General features: G+C 37.5%; 1 protein-coding gene across 1 annotated transcript in view; it reads left to right on the forward strand.

Annotated features, from left to right (window-relative positions):
- The window catches only part of KCNB1 (potassium voltage-gated channel subfamily B member 1), a gene marked incomplete at both ends in the record, with an annotated part of 159,393 nt that extends 138,902 nt beyond the window's left edge, over positions 1-20,491 (forward strand). The window contains one exon of the mRNA XM_083359722.1: positions 18,452-20,491. Within this exon, the coding sequence (XP_083215848.1) occupies positions 18,452-20,491 (2,040 nt within the window). The remainder of the gene's footprint in view (positions 1-18,451) is intronic.
- Between the last annotated feature and the right edge of the window lie 811 nt (positions 20,492-21,302).

Below are 21,302 nucleotides of genomic sequence, written 5' to 3' on the forward strand. Positions count from 1 at the left end.
TTGAGGTTGGTTTGAAATTTCAAGGGACACAGTTAGATGCCTTAAGCCTCTCCAAGGCTTAAAGCATTTGTTTGGCTGCTTAAAACAACTCAGTTGTCCAAATGCAAACGTGGTTACCCTTTGAAATCATTAATTCTCGGGAAGTAGGTGCATGGGACATAAAAATTATTAACAGACTGCAGATAGTTCTAGGCTATATTCTTTACATGCCTTTAATAGGGAAGCGATGGATACTTACACTATGGTTGTTAGAGGTCTTTCCATTTGCAAAAAGCATAATTGAATTCACACAGATGCTTTTTAAGACAGAAAATATCCATAGAATTAACACTTGCAAAAACTCTATTTTAGATGTTTCTTTCATTTCTTCCTGGATTTTTCAAAAATGCCAACACTCTTCTCTCTCTCTCTCTCTCTCTCTCTCTCTCTCTCTCTCTCTCTCTCTCTCTCTCTCTCTCTCTCTCTCTCTCTCTCTCTCTCTCTCTTTCTTTTACACACCCACACATGCATTAATGAGTCATATCACACCACACAGAGGCCCAATAACTTTCATGGATAGATAGAGGTAGAAAAAGAAAGGAATTAAAAGTCCATCTTTCTTCTTGTGTTTTTCTGATTCCTCTTCCTTTAAAATCTTCCTCTCTTCATTTTTGCTACACATTCTCTCTTCTGATTAGCATGACAGCTAAAAGTAATGATGCTCAAATTCCATATTACCCTGCTCTGGCTTGTGAATTTTAGTTATTTGATTGTAAGTATGTGGTAGCTGGATCTAGCTTAGGGCTAATACTTGAGATTAGTGCTGAGGGATGGGAGAAATACTTGGTTCACATTTTAATGCAAACTTAACTAAATCTCAACACTTTCTATCCACACAATTATCTTTCATAGTTTATACATCTCTAAATATTGTAATATAATTTTTCAGATTGGATTTTTTTAAAGAAACACATGAAAATGTTTGTATCACAGAGAAATTGCCTGTCTTAATGAAAAGTATAATTAATAATGCATTCTGTTAGGAAAAAAATTGCAGAATATAAGCATGAGGCACAGTGTCTGCAAAAATGTGTATCTATTGGCAATATCTTAAAATATTTTATAGACTTTCATGTATTTCAGATTTCTTAATTAAACTAGAAAGCAAACAAACAAAAACAGGATTTGGGTAAAAAAATGGGAAATTGAGAGAAGCCAAAAATGGAAAATTAATACTTTCCTAGTTTCTGTTTTATGTTCCCTTGCTTTCTGAAGATGGAGTTGCAAACAGTTACGGTCAAGGGTTTAGTTAAGTTGCCACTGTCCTTTGCAAAGTTCATTTCATTGCTACACAAAGGGCATTTTTAGGATAAGACTAATAAGATTACTATTTCTATATACAGATGGGTAAGCCCTGAAGTCCTCTTAGTGGGCCTTAATACAATAGGAAAATAAGGTTGTTTTATTTAATATATACAATAATGCATGCTATTAAACTCTAGGAAGTGTTCACCCCTATTGTAATGCTACTTAGAAATGCTCCTTATTTGGAATATGAAATTCCTAAACATTAGGAATATATAGCATATTGTCATATTTATAGAATCCTAAGTAAGACGTTTCAGACTTTGTTTCCTAGTAAACCTAGTAAACCATTAACTCAGAATGATAGAACTGTTGAATTCAGATGGGCCATTTAGGCCACAGTCCAAAGCTCTGCTCAGTACAAGAATCCAAATTAAATCATTCCAAATCTCTGCCTGAGCAAGTCTGCTGAAGGGTAGGTAACTATCTCTTGGGTAAATGCTTTTACTGTCAAACACAGCACCTCTGTTCCCCGAACTGAACAGGCTGAATCCCACATACGTCACAGGTAGCTACCAGTCAGAACTGGATTAAGCATGATCTGACCATGCCAACCATGGGGGTGATCTCAGGTCTGCTCAGAAACAAACACAAGATTTAAAATGTGACTGCCTACACGTGTTGGGCCCAACCTTCTTTTAAATAGTTATCCCTGAAGGAGGTTAAATGAAACGGCTCATGGAGCTAAGGCTAGGAGTTTTTTTCTAACAATCCATTGAAGTCATTGGGAGGGAAAAAAAAGCCTGAATCATTGGAAAAAAATCAAACCATTGGGGGAAAAAGCTTTCTGCAACTTCAATCCATTATTTTCAACTTCCTACTGTTGATAAACAAAATCTGTTGGTAAACAGATTTTGACTTTCTTTGAGCCATACCTTCATGTCTTTAAGAATACTATAATATTCTATTTTATATATAGTTTTTAGTATTATTGTATGGGCAATGCTACATTGCCAAAACAGTTATCATTAGTTTGCTAATACTGTATGACAGGGGTCCCCAACCCCGGGGCTGTGGCCAACTAGCAGGCCTTAAGCCCTTCAGAACCAGGCCACAAAAGGCAGCTTGGACAAATGGAGCTACATGTGCACACTTGCCCACCCCTCACATGGAACCAGCCCTTCTTCTCCTCCCACCCACCCCCAGCAGGTCTGCAAAGCCAGGTTGTGGAACTCTGCTCAAAAAGGAATTTTGCACCATTAGTAATCAGACATTTTTTTTAATCCCATTTATATCCCGCCCTTCTCTGAAGACTCAGGGTGGCTTACAATCTAAAGCACAAATCAATGTGCTTAGCAATAGCCTTCATTCTATGTATATGCCTGCTTGCTTTTCCCACACTGATATTTTTGGATTAACAGAGTGGAACTATACCATCTTTTGAATGTTCATTTGCATAAGAAGTTATTTGTTTTCTTTTCCTACAGTTTTATCCCTAATTCTCCTAATCTGGTTTATTAATACCTTTCATTGCCAGCCAAGTAAATCAACGCTAAAAAGAGAAGTAGAGCTGTGTGCTAAACCAAAATGGTTTAATTTATAAGAAAATTAAATAAAGGTTTTCTTCCATTTCAAAAAATTGCACCAAAATTCACATCACAATTCACCAAAAGATGTGGCATATTTCCCCAAAAGTATGGATTTATGGATGAACTTTTCCCAATAAAAGTGACCTCTGAAATCATATTGCCTAGCCCTAGTATAATGGTTTTTTCCTTGTATATCTTTCCTAAACATACATTTTTGCATCCAATTTATGACACATATTCATTTGTAAAATACATTTTGATGGTGATGATGATTTTGTGATACCTGACTCCAACCAACTCTGGAATTGCCAGATGTACAGCAAAAAAAAAAAATTAAAAATAAATGTACGGCAAAAATATAAAAATCAGAACCACACGGATTTCAGCCAACGTGTGATTTTGAGTCTCTTTGGAATCAGTCAATGTAGCATTTTGATGGAATTACTTGGTCTCAAAAGTGAGTGACTTTTGTACTCATCAACCTTGCTCCAAAAAGACAGGGTTGAGCAAAGCAATCCCAGTATGAGGAAGCTATGAACCATTCACTTTACAGATTTTCTTGTCAGCCAGATACAACAAGCATCTTCCATTAGCTCATGAGGGCTCCAATTATATCACAGTCCTCTTTATTAACCCCAGTGAGGAAGCATGGGAACCAGTTGTGTGCCATCCAAAGTATTATATCTTTCACAATGTTACCAGTAATCAATTCATCAAGGAGCTACAATAGCTGGAAGAGTAACTCGAGTGCTGTTTGTGTGATTGCTCTAAAAGCTTGTTCCAAGAGGTTCACTTTTGCCCATATACAGCTTAGAGCTGCAATCTTGTACACACTTAGATTCAATCAAGCTTCCAAGCTTGCAAATACTGTGCCATACTATTTGCCTCTTATTGATACTATTTTTAAACCAATGACTCAGCCTTCCCCCATCTGCAACCTTACAGGTGCCCTGGCTGCATGTCTCCACCTGCCTAATCATAATGAAGGGTCATCAAACTGAAGAAGCTTGAAATGGAATCTACTGAAAACACTAGAGGTTTCTGCTTTTTTTCCTCTTTTTCATCTTGAGGTCAAGTATTACAGCAACATAGGACTCCAAATAAATCCATTTGAAACAGGAGGACGGTCAGGTGGAGAATAGTCTTTCATATTGGAGGATTTGGAGGACCCAAGAGAAAAATTATGGGCCCATGGGAAGACAGTGTGCCTGGGGTTATAATCTATTAAGTATACACACAAACATACCCTTTTCAGTTTTACTTAATTGTTCCCTCTCCGCCCCTGGAATCTGAAAAATATTTATTTTGCAAGTTAGGCTTTCTTTTTAATCAGGTTATCTTTTCTTAGCTCTTGAGATTAAATCAGGCATATACAAGGAATAAATCCTAGAATTCATATTTATATTATCGTTATCCCAGATCTCAGGTTAATTAAAAGCAATAAAGTGAAAACCAGCTGAGCACTGTTTCCTGATTCTTTTTCTCTCCAAAGTTTAATTCTAGGTAATTTAGAGACATACTTCATTGTAATCAATTTAATATACTATACAATGTAATATAATTACACACTGTGATATAATGAAGTCAATAAAAATAACATTAAGCATCTACAGATAAACCAGAAAACTGCTGTTAAACGAGCTGCTCCTCTCACAGGGAACCCTAAGAAATGTACGGGTGAAATAGTGCCAAAAAAGCCAACACAGTGCTAGGCTGCATTAACAGAGGGATAGAATCAAGATCACATGAAGTGTTAATACCACTTTACAATGCCTTGGTAGGCCACACTTGGAATACTGCATCCAGTTTTGGTCAACACGATGTAAAAAAGATGTTGAGACTCTAGAAGAAGTGCAGAGAAGAGCAACAAAGATGATTAGAGGTCTGGAGGCTAAAACATATAAGGAACGGTTGCTGGAATTGGGTATGTGTAGTTTAATGAAGAGAAGGGTGAGGGGTGACATGATAGCAGTGTTCCAATATCTCAGGGGCTGCCACAAAGAAGAAGGAGTCAAGCTATTCTCCAAAGCACCTGAGGGCAGGACAAGAAGCAATGGATGGAAGCTAATCAAGGAGAGAAGCAACCTAGAACTAAGGAGAAACTTCCTGACAATTAGAACAATTAACCAGTGGAACAACCTGCCTCCAGAAGCGGTGAATGCTCAAACACTGGGAGCTTTTAAGAAAAGACTGGACAGCCATTTGTCCGAAATGGTATAGGGCTTCCTGCCTGAGGAGGGGGTTGGGCTAGATGACCTTCAAGGTCCCTTCCAACTTTTATTATTATTATTATTATTATTATTATTATTATTATTATTATTATTATTATTATTATTATTATTATTATTATTATTATTCCACCAATCTTGTTTCCTACCCTAAAATGTTTCAATCGCAACTCCTGTGAACATTCTGGGAATTGGGAAGTTGCAGTCCCAAGGGATCTGGAGGGCTGAGAAAGGGTGCTATAAATAAATGTACAACCTGGAATTCCCGGAGGAAGGCATGATAGTTAATACCACCATAATACCTGCACCAGTTTGTAATGAGATAAGGTAAAGGAGTCTCTACTGATTTTACTCCACTAGTTATTGCTGACTATACGGGGGCAGTGCTCATCTCCAATGCTGTCCAAAGACATTTCTGTAGTCATGTGACTAGCATGACATTACGGAGCACTGTTACTTTCCCACTGAAATGGTACCTATTGTTCTACTCGCATTTGCACACTTTTGAACTACTAACTTGGCGGCAGAATTTGTAATGAGACACACAGACTTTTTTGAAATAGTATTCATTTTCATTTCTTTGGTCTTAGCACAAGCTACTAGGAATTGAAAGGTATTCAAAATGGAAGAAGACAAAGCAGCTAGAATACAATACGTATCTCTGCACAATTCATGGAAGGTTCCCAATTTTTGTGAAAGGCTGAGGGATATCAAAATTGGGTTCTGCCTATCTCCAAATGCCCAAAATAAATCTAAACAAACAGGCAAATTTCAAAAGGATTCCAAGTGTGCATGATCTAATGCTGACCTTAAAATTCAGACTTTTGAGCACCCTACAGTACTATTACTGTATCGCCCCCTGGCAATGCTGTAATTAAGACGCACCAGTTTTCAGTATTTCCTTTTTGCACACTATGATTTTCAAGGGTATATAATTTAACCAAAAATGCTGGTTCTGGCAGTATGTGCCCCCATCTTTAGATTTCTTCTTTAGATTTAGATGATTTGAAACTCTTACTATAAGCAGAAAAAGAGCAGCACAATAATTAAGATCACCCTTTTGAAAAACAAGCTACTTGTAAAATTCACATGGGTTCAAATTGAATAGTCCATTTACCAGTCTTTAGGGACAACGTTTACTCATCTTTCTGCCTCGCATTTGATGCATGAGTGAAAGAACAACACACAAATCTTTATCACCTCTAATGGTATTATTTTCAGGGCATGCTTTAAGAAAGGAAGTTATTAAAACAAGGTTATCAAACTACGAGAAACCAAGTGATGCCGATGTATGTGGGAAGCAGCTCCTAGTCTAATTCCCATATCAAGCTGTTACTTGATACACAGCTAAACAAAGAGCATGCAACTTTGGATATATACCACACAGTTCTTAGTAAGACTTGATAGTTCATAATTCACTAATTTAACCCAGTATGCTTTTAATTTATTAATTAACGCACTATGCTGCACATTGACTTCCTACATTACACTAAGAAAAATTGGGGCTGGCTTTTCTGGATTTCATAGCTAGTCGATCAGACCTGGATGGAGACCACTGGAAGTCTTACGATTCTAGACTAGACTGCAAAGTTGAGCAAATATTTCAGAAGGCAACAGTAGTAAACCAAATAGTGCAACCAGGGGTGCAACCAAATAGTGTTAACCTAGATCAGGGGTGTCAAACTCAATTTCATTGAGGGCCGCATCAGCATTGCGGTTGCCCTCAGGGGGCCGGGTGGGTATGGCCAGGGTGGGCGTGGCCTACTGGGTGGGCGTGGCTAGAGTGCGTATGGCCTGCTGGGTGGGCGTGGCCAGCTCTACATCATTCGCATCAAGGGTGCCTATGAGGGCCAGGGCAGGAGTGGGACAGATCTGAGGGTCTCTGGCAGGAGGAGGGTCTCTGGGCCAGGGCCAAGGCAGTGGGGGCTGTTCCCTCACTGTTTCCAGGATGGCTTCACGGGCCACATGAAACCACTTCGCGGGCCAGATATGGCCCCCGGGCCTTGTGTTTGACATGTCTGACCTAGATCATACCATGACTCCAGTTTGACTAATATTGCTAGGAGTGATAAAACTCCTGTAATAACAGTTACTAACAAAATGTACTGCACTCAGCTGCAGCCTTTTCCAATAGGACAGCATGTCCCAGAATATAGAGGACTACATATTAGCTGGTGAGAAGCACTTTAAGCTATAATAAGCTGATGCTACAGTATATGTCCAGCATTGGTTACCAACAAGTTTTCTGATTCCAATTCAGAATATTGACAATGCTATATAAAGCCTTATATGGCTTGGTCTGGCTTATCTATGGATTGTGTTCTTCATATAGAACTGGCCTGAGCAATCCAGGAAGCAATGCTGAGGATCACCTCTCTTAAAGAAGCTGAGAGGGTAGGAGCCCAGAGACAGCTTCTGCATAGCTGCCCCACCCTTGTGGAAGCATCTCCTTCCAGAGATCAAGTGATCCCCAATGTTATTTATGTTTAGAAAAACCATGAGGACTCTATTCTTTCAATAAGGGACATGGAGCTGGAGCAATTCGCAGTGCAGGATCCATTATTCTTTTAATGCTCTTTAGTACGTTATGTTTTAATGATTATGTCCCATGTATTGTTTTAGATGTTTTTAAAAATATAAATCAAGTGAATCGATGAATGTGGCAAATGAAAAGCTATGATGGCCAATGTTTCTTACAACTGTAGCCCACCACATCTGGAGGATACTGAATTAGAATTACAGAGTTTCCTCTGTATCATCATTGTCACAAATACCATAGCAGCTAATATGCCTGGAATACTAATTATTTTTAAACTGCCAGCACTGGATCATAGTGACTGCTAGAATTCAGCTAATGTTGGTTTCCCCTGAACCAAGTTTTTCTGCACTGAACAACCTCATAATTATTAAAAAGGACAATCCAGGCAAATTGGCTCATTTTCCCCATATTATAGATGCCTAGTTTATCATCAAAAATGTTTTGTACATGGATGGCATGGAAACTTAAAAATAGCTTAAGGCACACATTGTGTATGTGAATGTGATTCTCTCATGCACTTGTAGATATAAATATGAAATGGGCTATATCACTGGCACTACTCATTTGCTAATGTATGTCTACAAAAATGCCTATCCCAAAGCAACTGATAATGGCTGTTTACAGATATTTTATGCTGAATGTTTGCATAGCAAGTGGAACATCACATTATGAACTTCATAGAATGATGCACATTGAACATACATACATTGTACTTACAGTGTGAAGGGAAACACATATTTCATGAATGTTCATAAGCAAGAGATGGTATGGGAAGATCATGAACATGAGTTTTGCAATAGCTGTAAAATAAATATGCGTTCTTAGCAAACAACACCATTTCATTTGCATGCCAATTAGCTGATTTGCTTTTCTAGACCCATTTTCTGCTAATAAACATGCATGGCCTTCAACTATTGTTTTTCATTTTAGTATGTTTGCATTGTATTTTCAGAAGAAAAATTACCCTGTTGACAACAGTAATTGCTTGGAGGAAACAGAGATCTGATGTGAACCTCTGCTTCTCGTTATCTTATTGGTGGTTTGCTTGTTTTCTATGATCTCATCTTAGTAGAATTGATTAGTCTAATCCAGGGGTCCCTAACCTGTGGGTCACAGCCCACTACAGGGCCGTGGCTGCTTGGCCACTGGGCCATGAGAAGGCATGGCCAGTGCACGTCCACACCCTAACCCTACCCCGAGTGTCCCACCAGCACTAGTGCCGTCCCAAGCATCCCGCCGGCGCTAGCACTGCCCTGTCCCTGAGCGTCCCACCAGAACTAGCGCTGCCCCACTAGGAGTTGGGAGTTGGAGAAGATTGATGAAGGATTTCAGCGGAAATTATTTTCTTCTGCTCCAGCCTTTCATAATTTGAACAGTTTTGCAAAAAAAATGTCCTTTTATCAGCAGCTACTGCTGTTGCCAGTGAATGATCATTACGCTTATTTATTTTTTCTCTGTTTAAGAAATTAAAACATTAATATTCCAAAAACTTGTGTCTATAGAATTCTTGTATTCCTTTGTTTTATAGAAAACTGGAAATTTTGCTTTTATAATGGTAACTTGTAAATTGTCTCCAACAGAGGAGATTCATGTCTTCCTCCAAATAAAGTTCTTTCTTTATTCAATTTGTAATATCTGTTTTTTTTAATGAGGAAAGGAAGCAAACATTTTTAGGAGAATCTTGAGGAATAAAGTCCAGATCACTGGAAGTACTGTAATTACTGTGTTTCCCCCCCAAATAAGACCCAACTGGAAAATAAGCCCTAGCATGGTTTTTCAGGATGCTCGTAATATAAGCCCCACCTGCAAATTACGGTAAGTTCCGGTTAAGATCGTCAACCAGACAGATGTATTTTATCGTATTTCCCTGAACATAAGCCCTAACTGGAAAATAGAGCCTAATGTGTCTTTTGGAGCAAAAATTAATATAAGGCAAGTCTTATTTTCGGGGAAACACTGTATCCTACTTTAATCTACCTTCACCAGATCTCACTGGGAGTACTGCAAACATTTCTGCACACCTTAAAAAAATGACATTGATAAAATGGAGCAAGTCCAGTGAAGACCTATCAAGATGGTAAAAGGACTGGAAAACAGGTTCTACAAGGAATGGTTAAAAGACTTAAGCCAGGGGTCTTGAAACTTGGCCCTTTTATGATTTGTGGACTTCAACTCCCAGAATTCCTCAGCCAGCTAGCATTCTGGGAGTTGAAGTCCACAAGTCATAAAAGGGCCAAGTTTGAAGACCCTTGACCTAAATCTTAGAAGAGAAGGTTGAGACAGACACAATAGCTGTCTTCAGATATCTGAAGGGCAGTCACATTGTTGAGAGTTCAGATTTATCCTCACATGCTCACCAGGTAAAACTAGAAGTACAATGCGATGAAGAATATAGCACAGATTAGACCTTAGGAAGAACATCTTGACAATAAAAACTATTACAGGTTACAGGTTATTTACAGGTTACTGCATGAAGTCATTTCTTTCCCTTCACTAGAGGTTTTCAAACAGAATGGATAATCATCTATTACTGGGGATAGTGTGAATCCTGCAGTGATTTGATGCTTCTTAGGTATCTTCCCACTCTATGGTTCTGTGAAGTATGATTGATTGATTGATTGATCGATTGATTGGATTTGTGAAACTGCTCCTCTCAAAATTTGTAAGTTTACAAAATTTAAAATTGGATAATGTCTTCATTATCCAGGATGGGCAAAAGGTCTGATGTCTCCAAATTCATCATCTGGCAGGATGTCAGCAAAATAAAAACAGAGAAGAAGCAGCATGAAAATCAAAACACAGTGTGCCTGTTACTAGACTGGAAAGCTACCAATATCCTAACGGCAACATTTGATTTAATGTTTAGACTTTCTAGAATCTTTCCAGTGGCATTTAGCCTTGGTTATAATCCTGTTGATATCTGAAAGGGGTTGCATTTAACAATAATGGAAGGAGAGAGAGTGTGTGCATATTCTGCCCTTTTGTGAGTGAATGGCAGGGATAATGATGTTGACTGCAGTGCAGTAAAGCATAGGTTTTGTTGCCACTCAGTCACAAAGAGACCCCTGCTGGCATGTTGTTGTGCTTGTTAAGAAGGTTTTGCAATTTGGCATAGGAGACATATGAAAACTGACAGTTTTGAAGATTCCCTTGTTGTCAAGCTTACTTCTGGCTACAAGAGAGTTTGTTTACCATTGTTGTTTCTCTGCTTATTCATTCATCTTGCCTCTTTCACTGATAATTGCCATACAACATCAAAGTGCAATGAAGCAAAATATTATGTTGTAGTAGGGGATTATTTGGGAATGGAGCAAGAGTTGAAAAACTTTGTGTTCCCTCTTACATAGCTGTCTGGGAAAAAGAAAGACCAGCTTAGTTTTTATTATCTCACAAAGTCAGAGCACTTTTTAAATCAGATGCATACAGTCATTTCAGAATTATTTCCTGCTTGTGATTTTGGAACCAGTGAAATTAATATGTAATGAACAAGCATTAAATGTGGTACAGGTTAGATGAGTTTGGGAGGTTGTCATAACAACAGTAGAACAGCAATAGGCCCAATTTTATTTATCGCTTTAAGTTGTACCACCGCTTGATCCTGTGATAAGTCAGTTTCTATAAATTAACATTTTTAGAGAGAATAATAATTTAATTAATTAATAATTTCACTTTGAAATTAAGATTCAGAAAGGTCAGAAATGTATCCAGGGTCCTATTGTATCTGTGGAAAAAATCATTTAGTTGTATTCAGCCCTCTCTATGCAGGGAAACAAAAGAGGAAAAGGCAGGGCAGCAGACTACATTGTATTTTTTATGCTTGTTTGTGATGTTGTCACCCAACTACAAATTGGCAAAGCTTTGTTGTGACAGCACTTCATCATGTTTGCATCATCATGGTTAGACGTAATTGCCTATGATAGTAATTGTACAATATGTAGCATTCCTTGGTAATGGTAAGGACAATACCAGTCTTTGGTTAGTATTTCACAAGTGCAGTTAAAGCTGCTTTACCCTTTTCTGTGCAAGCTAAGATCATACACACGTAACGCTGGAGAAAAAAAAGAGAACGAGAATTTGTAAGATCTGAACTACATTCTGAATTTCTTAGTGAATAAATAATGGTAGCAGGAATCCTGTTTGATTACAGTCTTCTCATATGAGACTATATTTTTGGTATTTTTAGTTGTTTTATCATATACTGATTGTCACTGACTGCACTCCTTTGTAGGATTTTAAAAAGTGAAGATTCCACACTACTTTAATAATTAGGATATTTCATAATTTAGATATTAAATTATGGCTCAGCTTGGAAACCTCTCCCTTTTCCCTCAGCATGGCTGGCTCAGGAATTCTGGGAGTTGAAGTCCATGAGTCATAAAAGAGCCAAGATTGCCTACTCCTGTCCTAGAGCAATACTATAAAGGGATACAGGGGTGATTGCCACAGATTACAATACTTATACCACTGCTGATAAACCAATCCTATCATGCAATGATATTAGAGAGCCCCCACGAAAGACCACATAGTCATCCACTTCTAAATGTTTTGACAGATGCTATTTGTATTCTGTTTATTTAGCGAGAGAGAGACAGACAGACAGATATAGATTAGATAATGGATAGATAGATGATAGATAGATAGATAGATAGATAGATAGATAGATAGATAGATAGATAGTAGAAAGACAGACAGACAGATGGTTTAAATCAGGAGCTCAAGATAGCATATACAGTATTTGAAGGTTCCTGCCTTGTACACATGCTACCTAGCACATTTTAGTCTCTTCAAATCAGTCTCTACCTTCTTTCTTCTCCTTGCTGAGTGATTGAAAATATACTCTTCAAAATATGACAAACCTAATGAGTTAACTAAATTAAGTAGCTCTCACAACTGATCTCAAGGAAAGAACATTAAATACTGTATGTACTTAATTCTCTTATTAAAATACATATCACTTGGCCGTTTAACTTTTGCTAAATATACCCCAAACATTGAGGCTAATTCAGAAGAAACACCATAGTCTAGAGTATCTGGTCCTGAAATCAATGTTATGTTGTTACAAAAACAAGCTTATTGCACATTTTTAACCCTCAAAATGTATAAAAACCTAGTTCTAAATAAATTCATCTGTAAAGTTATTCTCTGACTTAAATGTCCTGGAACCACTTAAGATGATATAGTAGACGTATTTTATCTAAAGCATACATCTTAGTTCAACATCCTTTTGAGTTCTGGGCTTAGAATTATGCAATGTTCTTGGGAAAAGTATGTATAAACAGGGAAGGGTATAGGGCAGACATGTCAAACACAAGGCCCGGGGGCCGGATGCGGCCCGCGAAGTGGTTTCATGTGGCCCCCACTGCCTTGGCCCTGGCCCAGAGACCCTCCTTCTGCCAGAGACCCCCAGATCTGTCCCACTCCTGCCCAGGCCCCCATAGGCACCCTTGATGCGAACGAGGTAGAGCTGGCCACGCCCACCCAGTAGGCCATATGCACTTTAGCCACGCCCACCAAGTAGGCCACGCCCACCCTGGTCATACCCACCCCGCCCCCTGAGGGCAACCGCAATGCTGAAGCGGCCCTCAATGAAATTGAGTTTGACACCCCTGGTATAGGGTATTGGAAAATGCAACAAAGGTAGTAAGGATTTGGAACACAAGACTTCTGAAAATCAGTGATGAATGTACTGTGGACAAGATAACAGTTTCAAAAGCTATAAACATCAGAGTTTTACTCAACTGCTGTCTGAAAGTAGGATCAGAAGTTGAACTAATGGGTTGAAGATAGTTCTGAAGTATTTTCCATGTTGAAAAAAAGAAGTAATAGTGAAGTCAGTGTTGCATTTTACAAAGGACAATTTTCTCTTTAAAAGTGTTCCCTATTTGAACGGCTGTCAGATGAATCTTCTATTTTAAGGCATCTTCCATTTGGAAGTCTGGCTTAAAAATAGTAACAATTTTTAAAATAATTTTTATTGAAAGTTTTACAAAGAACATAAAAGCTAACAGAAAGAGTAAAAGCAATAAAGAAACAGGCAAATGGACAGAAAGAAAAAATAAAGAGGAATAGAATGAAGAAGCTTCTGATTTCATTTGAAGCAAATATTAGTATACTTGCAAAATTATCTCTTACTGTATAATTACAAAAGAAAGCTCCCTCTTTTTTATTCATTTTTTTCTAATCGTTAAACCACAAATCTTAAGTACATTTTTATGTTTTATACAAAAAATCTATATAGGTTTTCCAATCAGCCATAAATGTAGCTATTGCTTTTTTTCCCCCCTCTAATCAAAGAAATTAATTTAGCCCTCTCAAGTTCCATCCTCTTCACCAGCCATTCCTTCAACTGTGAAGCATTGAAACTTTTCACTTTTCAGCATATAATAGTGTTAATGCAGTTATCATATATAAGAAAAACATTTGATGATTTTTTTCTAGTGGTCTGTTTATTAGTCCCAAAATAAAAGTCTGGTTTCAATTGTATTTTCACGTTTAAAACGTATGAATTAGTGTGTGGATTTCTATCCATTTTTAAGCTTTTTTACATGTCCACCAAGCATGACAAAACGTCCCTTCATATTGTTCGCATTTCCAGCAAAGATCTGAAATGCCTTCTGGACAATTTCTCTGGTGACAAATACCAACAATATTTGGACTGGAAGACCTCCAAGGTCCCTTCCAGCCTTATGATTCTATGACACATCATTTTATAAAAATACTTAGAGTAGAACATAATGTAAATTTCAATCATTTCAACCATATATTTTCCTATTGGGATATTATAGCCAAATCTTTTAGCCCATTTTGTCATACATTCTTTCATTTTCAGCAACAACATTTTAGCAGTAACTTGTTCATCATTAGTATATAATTCTATTTCAAACTTGGTCTTATTTTATTTAAAATGGTAAAATAGTTTATTCATTTTAAACCTTTTCATTAATTGCATATAAGCGAACTATTGACAAATGTATCCTTCTTTTATTAAATCTTCTCTTGATTTCATTTTACATTACAATCCCTTTGAGAAAATTCTAATACATGATCTCTTGGCATCTGGCTGATTGAACCAAACTGAAAATCACCAAACACTACATTTTGTACTTAACATTTTGTAATGAAAGAGATGGGGAAATACCTTATGTACAGTACCAAAGCAGTCCCTTAGAAGTGCTACCTTTTGGTGTTATGATTACAAAAGCAACAGAACCTCTTGCTATGAATCACTTTGCCACATGCAGCCTTGCTATGAGCAATTGAATCTTCTTCACAACATACCATCTCTGAGAAGTTCCTGAGGCCTGGAACTTAGACAGGAAGTGAGAGTAAGTAAAAACAGATCCCAACAGAGCAACAAATAATACCTCTTCATTTGTGTTTTAAATCATCACCCCTGCTGTGGCACTATACTGTCCTTACGTTTGCAGGGAATCTTCATAGGTGGGAATATGCATATTTTGAAGGAGTTCAATTGAATCATTGGTTGACACAATAACCAATAGTCTGGTTTGATTCTGTGATCACAGTATTTCAAAAGGGAACAGAAGTGCAATGAAGCTTTCATGTCATCGTGTGGGGGCTGTTTAAGAGGAAAGATGTCTCAAGGAAATAGGAAAACTTAAATTATGGAGCAGGGATGAGAGAAAGTGCTTGTATTGTATGAGCAGGGAGTAAAATTGGTATTGCCATGCGTTTGGCCACTGCTGCTGTAAACTCTCAATTGAAGAAAAGCTTCTATCCATACAAAGACACATAATTATTTAAAACCTAGGCATTTGGGGACAAGGGGAGCAAATGATATGGTTGTTTGATTATGTTAATGTCTTAATTTATATTTACATCACCCAGCAGGACACGAGTACATAGTTCCAGCAATGTATGATGCTTTATGTGACATTATTGTCTCTTGTTATGGACACAACTAATTCCAGGTCAACTTATTTCAGTATACTTGACAGAATATCCTATTGGTAATTTTCCCCATTGGCAGTAAACATATAATAGATGTAATGGCTAAAGTGTTGCACCAACACTGAAAAGACCCAGATTTTGTCACTTTCACTCACAGAAGATCACTTGGGTCACTCACTTTCTCTCAGCCCAACCTACTAGCATGATTGTTATAGGAGCCTTGGTGGAGCAGTGGGCTAATGCCTACTTAAGTAACACCAGCTGCCTGCAATTAGTGCAGGTTCGCGTCCCACCAGGCTCAAGGTTGACTCAGCCTTCCATCCTTCTGAGGTAGGTAAAATGAGGACCCAGATTGTTGGGGGCAATAAGCTGACTTTGTAATAATGCTGCTTGGGGGGGCCCAAAAGCCCTAATAAATAAAGCCCTAATAAGCTGCCCAGGGTCTACTGAACCGGGGAGTGATAATACATTTACATAGAATGAAGGCTACTGCTGAGCTTGTAAGCCGCCCTGAGTCTTCGGAGAAGGGCAGGATATAAATGGCATTAAAATAAAATGAAAAAATAAAATAAAATAGGAAGAAATTGGAGAAGGAGCACTATGTATGCCATCTTGAGTTTATCAGTAAAAAAGTTGGAATCAATTTGATGTTCTGTTGTAATACCCATAGGAAGAACGATTGATAGGGATATTCATTTTCCTGTGCTTAATGATAATGCTGACCTGGCTTAATAGCAGTTTGTGAAATACGATGAAAAGATGCTTGTAATGGAAAAATTTAGAAGAAATATGTGTTTGATTCATACAATCAATAGCCTTTACTTAGAAATATGTTTAGTACCCCTGATCTCTTTAACACTGATTGTCCCATAGTCCCAAAATTAAATGTGAGACATCTTGATTTACAAGGCTTAAGTAATTAAATATAGAGTTTTCCTGAAACCAGCTGTTACTTTGTGTTCCCAGAATCTGCTTGTCTACATATTATACTCCAAGACAGAAGTGCTGATAAGAGCCAATTTTATTTTATTTTTTGCAATGGACTAGAAAATTATCTTGAGGTTAAACTACAGAATCCATGCTGCATTTGGGCAGATGAAGCATAAGAAAATGTGGTCAACAACAGCATAATAGGAAAAGTTCCTAAACGTTGTTTCACACATGTAATAAGAGTTATTTTGACAATACAGTGTTACTTTAATAATATCAACAGTGCTACTGAATCAGTGTAAAGGCAAAAACCTGAAATGCTTTAAATCATCCTCTTTAATATTATCATGGATTTAGTGCCTTCAGTGTTTGATCATTTAAGAGGCTTCTGTTGATACTTAACTATATTTAGTCTACAGAAGACAGGCTGAATTTAAAATTATTTGCCTCTAAGAAGAGAAAGTAGACGGGGGGGGGGAAAAAAGATAAACACAAATCCTATGCAATGACCAAGCATCCCATCTTGTCAACCTAGACTTTGAAACTGCATCTGAAACCAGACCTCCTGCTAATAAATATATATGTGAAATACATGTATACATCCAAGTGTATAGATGCTAGCAGATGCACTCCAAAAAGGGGGCAGGGCAATGCCAAAATATTATTATTAATTGCATTCATAATAATTAATTTAAATTGTCTCTAAAAATAAGAAAGCCCATTTACTGAAAGCTGCCCAGGGTCTACTGAACCGGGGAGTGATAATACATTTAAATAAATAAATAATGAGCCCATTTTCTCAATCTGCTTACTGTATGTTTGAACTCTCACAAACATAAGTATATTTTTTTATCACATTGAAACTCACAAGCACAGACACATACACACATTCCCAATCTCATTATCTAACAGAAGCTGCAAATTGTAAATCCTGTTTCAGAGTTTTAAAAAGAGTGAACATTGGCTGGACAAGTAATAGGGAAGAGACTCACTCTTCCCAAGGAAATTTCTGCAGCCATTTTCACTTCCTGATGATTAGTTTTCCTGCCATATCTTATAATTAGAACTTATAAAAAACTCCTCCCAATTTAGAGATGGGAAAAGCCTAAGGATAAAAGACAATATTATTTACAATATGATAGTATTCATAATGCCTACTTATTCTGGACAAGGGAAAGGATGGTCCTGGTAGCCACACCCATATTATAAAATAAGTTGTCCTATTTCACTCTTGCTTAATTTCAAGAAAAATTGTTCCATCCAGCTTTTATCTGATCAAGCAGATGATATATGATGTGCTGGGCTTTGATTGTGTCTTGTATATTATTTTGTATTGCTGTTTTATTAGGTGGCTGATATTTTACATTACACATTACAGTTTTATTATGTGTTGCTAGTATTTTTGAAGGATGTAAGCCATTTGAGTGTAATATAAACCCCTGGAGAGAAACATATGCAGTGACTGTACAAGAAGACTTTGGTATCATGCATACCATTCACCTTTGAAGCAGACTTGGCTTGTCATAAGAAAAAGTACATTTTAGACTTTAATGTTGTGAAAATATGCTGCAATGCCTTTTAAAGTAAATTTAAAGTAAACTGCTTAGTCAACAGGCAGTTAACCTTTTTTCATCTCAAAAACTAGGCAAGATGAGGCATGATTGATACTTAGATGGAAGATAATTTGGGAATCAAGAACTATGAAGCTGAAAGAGAAAAATCAGTACAACCCTATTTCAGTTTTATTTGTTTATTTATTTAGAAATTCATGTGGCTGTCCTTAAATACGTAATGGATGGCTAATAACCAATATCCAAGAAAAAACAATATATAAACCAAAAGAATACTATTACTATGTAATTTCTTTGTGGTACTGACTCCTTTCTTCTTCTTCTTCTTCTTCTTTCTTTCTTTCTTTCTTTCTTTCTTTCTTTCTTTCTTTCTTTCTTTCTTTCTTTCTTTTTTTGCAGATTTTGGCCATTATTTCCATCATGTTCATTGTGCTCTCTACAATTGCCTTGTCTCTAAACACTCTGCCTGAGCTTCAGGACACAGATGAGTATGGAAATCCTACAGATAACCCTCAGCTAGCCCACGTAGAGGCAGTGTGCATCGCATGGTTTACAATGGAATATCTCTTGCGTTTCCTCTCCTCTCCTAAGAAATGGAAATTTTTCAAAGGACCACTGAATGCCATTGACTTGTTAGCAATCTTGCCCTATTATGTCACCATCTTCCTCACAGAATCCAACAAAAGTGTACTTCAGTTCCAAAACGTCCGGAGGGTAGTCCAGATATTTCGTATCATGCGGATACTCCGTATTCTAAAGCTGGCCAGGCATTCAACTGGTTTGCAATCTCTGGGATTTACATTGAGGAGAAGTTACAATGAACTTGGATTACTTATTTTGTTTTTGGCGATGGGCATTATGATCTTTTCAAGCTTAGTATTTTTTGCAGAAAAAGATGAGGATGACACAAAATTCAAGAGCATACCAGCGTCATTCTGGTGGGCAACAATAACTATGACAACTGTTGGTTATGGAGACATCTACCCTAAGACTCTTTTAGGTAAGATTGTTGGTGGGTTATGCTGTATTGCTGGAGTCTTAGTGATTGCCCTTCCAATCCCAATCATTGTAAATAACTTTTCAGAGTTCTACAAAGAACAGAAGAGGCAGGAAAAAGCCGTTAAGCGTAGGGAAGCCCTTGAAAGAGCCAAAAGGAATGGAAGCATTGTGTCCATGAATATGAAGGATGCTTTTGCACGTAGTGTAGAATTGATGGACGTAGTTGTTGAAAAGAAAGGAGAAAATGCAGGCAAAAAAGATAAAGTTCAGGACAATCATTTATCTCCAAGCAAATGGAAATGGGCCAAAAGATCAATCTCTGAAACTAGCTCCAATAAATCTTTGGAGACAAAGGAACAAGAATCCCCTGAAAAAGCTAGGTCTTCCTCCAGTCCTCAGCACCTGAATGCTCAGCAACTCGAAGACATGTACAACAAAATGACAAAAGCTCAGTCACAGCCAAATCTCAATGTAAAGGAGACAGCTCAACCCAGCAAGCAAAAAGAAGAACTAGAAATGGAGGCCATTCCTGGCCCAATGGTCCCTTTGTTGACTACTCGGGCAGATGGAATAATTGACATGAGAAGCATGTCAAGCATTGACAGTTATATAAGCTGCATGACTGAATTTCCTGAAGCTGGGAGATATTCTCATAGCCCACTGACTACACTAACCAACAAAGGTGGAAAACTTCCACTTCAGGACCCATATAGATTGGAAGGAAGTGGGGCCAAATTCATGGAAATAAAACCAAATCTGGAAACTGGCCATTGCTCTACCTTTTTCATAGATAGCCCCAAAAGTTCAATAAAACTCATTAATCCTCTAAAACTGAGATCTCTAAAGGTTAATTTTATGGAAGAGGATGCTGTAGGGCCAGCAGCTTCAAATGTCCTAAGAATATACCCAGATACCATCAAGAACAGGGGAGCTACATGTGCTGCCACAGATAGCTCTGGATATTCTGATCGATCTCTAATGAGTCCAGAAACTTCTGTTTATACGACTGCAAGTGCTAGAACCCCTACGAAGTCACCTGAGAAACAGACACCGATTGTTCTTAACTTCCATGATGCTGGCATTCATAAATTTATTGATGCTGACACAGATGATGAAGGTCAGTTGCTCTATGACTCAAGTCCTCCAAAAGCCCCTTCAGGACATACTAGCCCCAAATACAACACTTCTCAGAGAGGCTATATAAGGCAACGAGATAATGTTTGTAAAACCGAGAAGGACCGCTTAGCAACTGCTGTTTTGTCCTCTACACCCAAGTTTTTAGGGCAAAATTGCCTTTATTCCATGGAAAATATCACTGGAAGAACCCATGCTAACCAGGAAACTATCAAATTAGATAATCATATTTCACCTGAGGTTCACATATTACCAGGAGGTGGTGGAGGAGGAGGACATAGTAACAAACATGATAAAAATATCTGATCAGTGCTGCAGAATGTTGGTTAACAACTGACAGGAATGCCTTTACACTCGACACACAAAGAAAAGATTCTGCATGGCATGAACCTTTGACTGAACAAGCCACCTGTTTTGTAAAAATCAGAAGGATGTCTTGAAATGGGATTAAGAATAATACCTCCTCCGAATCTACTCCAAATTCTTAAGCCAACCACACTACAGTCATTAAGTAAAATGGAGTTTGTGCACATCTTAATCATAAATTGATCTCCTTTCAACTTCCTTTACAGAAGTCAGCGTGACCAATTCTTCCATTCATTCAATCCTTTAACATACAGTAGACCTCTTTTATGGCAATACCAGTATCTGAATTGCATTGTCATCTTAAAGTGATCTAGGCATCTGTAGTCAAATACTGGAACAAATAGTAGATGTGATCAGAAACGCAACACATTATGCTTAAAGGTAACTATTCCAAACATCCCCATCCATGTCTTTTTCTCTGATGAATACAAGGTCTGAAGACGAACAGGGCTAGGGTAGGCTTATTAAATCACAAATGCAGTGAACTGAGAAATAAACTTTTAAACATTTCTCTCTCTATTTCTAGATGCATTAAAATCTATTTTTTTATTTTTAAAAAAATCAGCAGGGTGAGTTGCACCACTTGTACTAAATCCAAAATATCCCTTCAAAGTTATATGTAAAAAAAAACAAAAACTGACTCTGCTAAAAGTCATACAAAATCTGAGATCAGGGATGTAGTTTTTAACTTGGGATTAGGAAGATAGTTTTCAAACTTAAATATGGTAAGATGTTTAAAAAGAGATTTTCA

This window comes from Vipera ursinii, assembly GCF_947247035.1.
Source record: "Vipera ursinii genome assembly, chromosome: 3".
NCBI lineage: Eukaryota > Metazoa > Chordata > Lepidosauria > Squamata > Viperidae > Vipera > Vipera ursinii.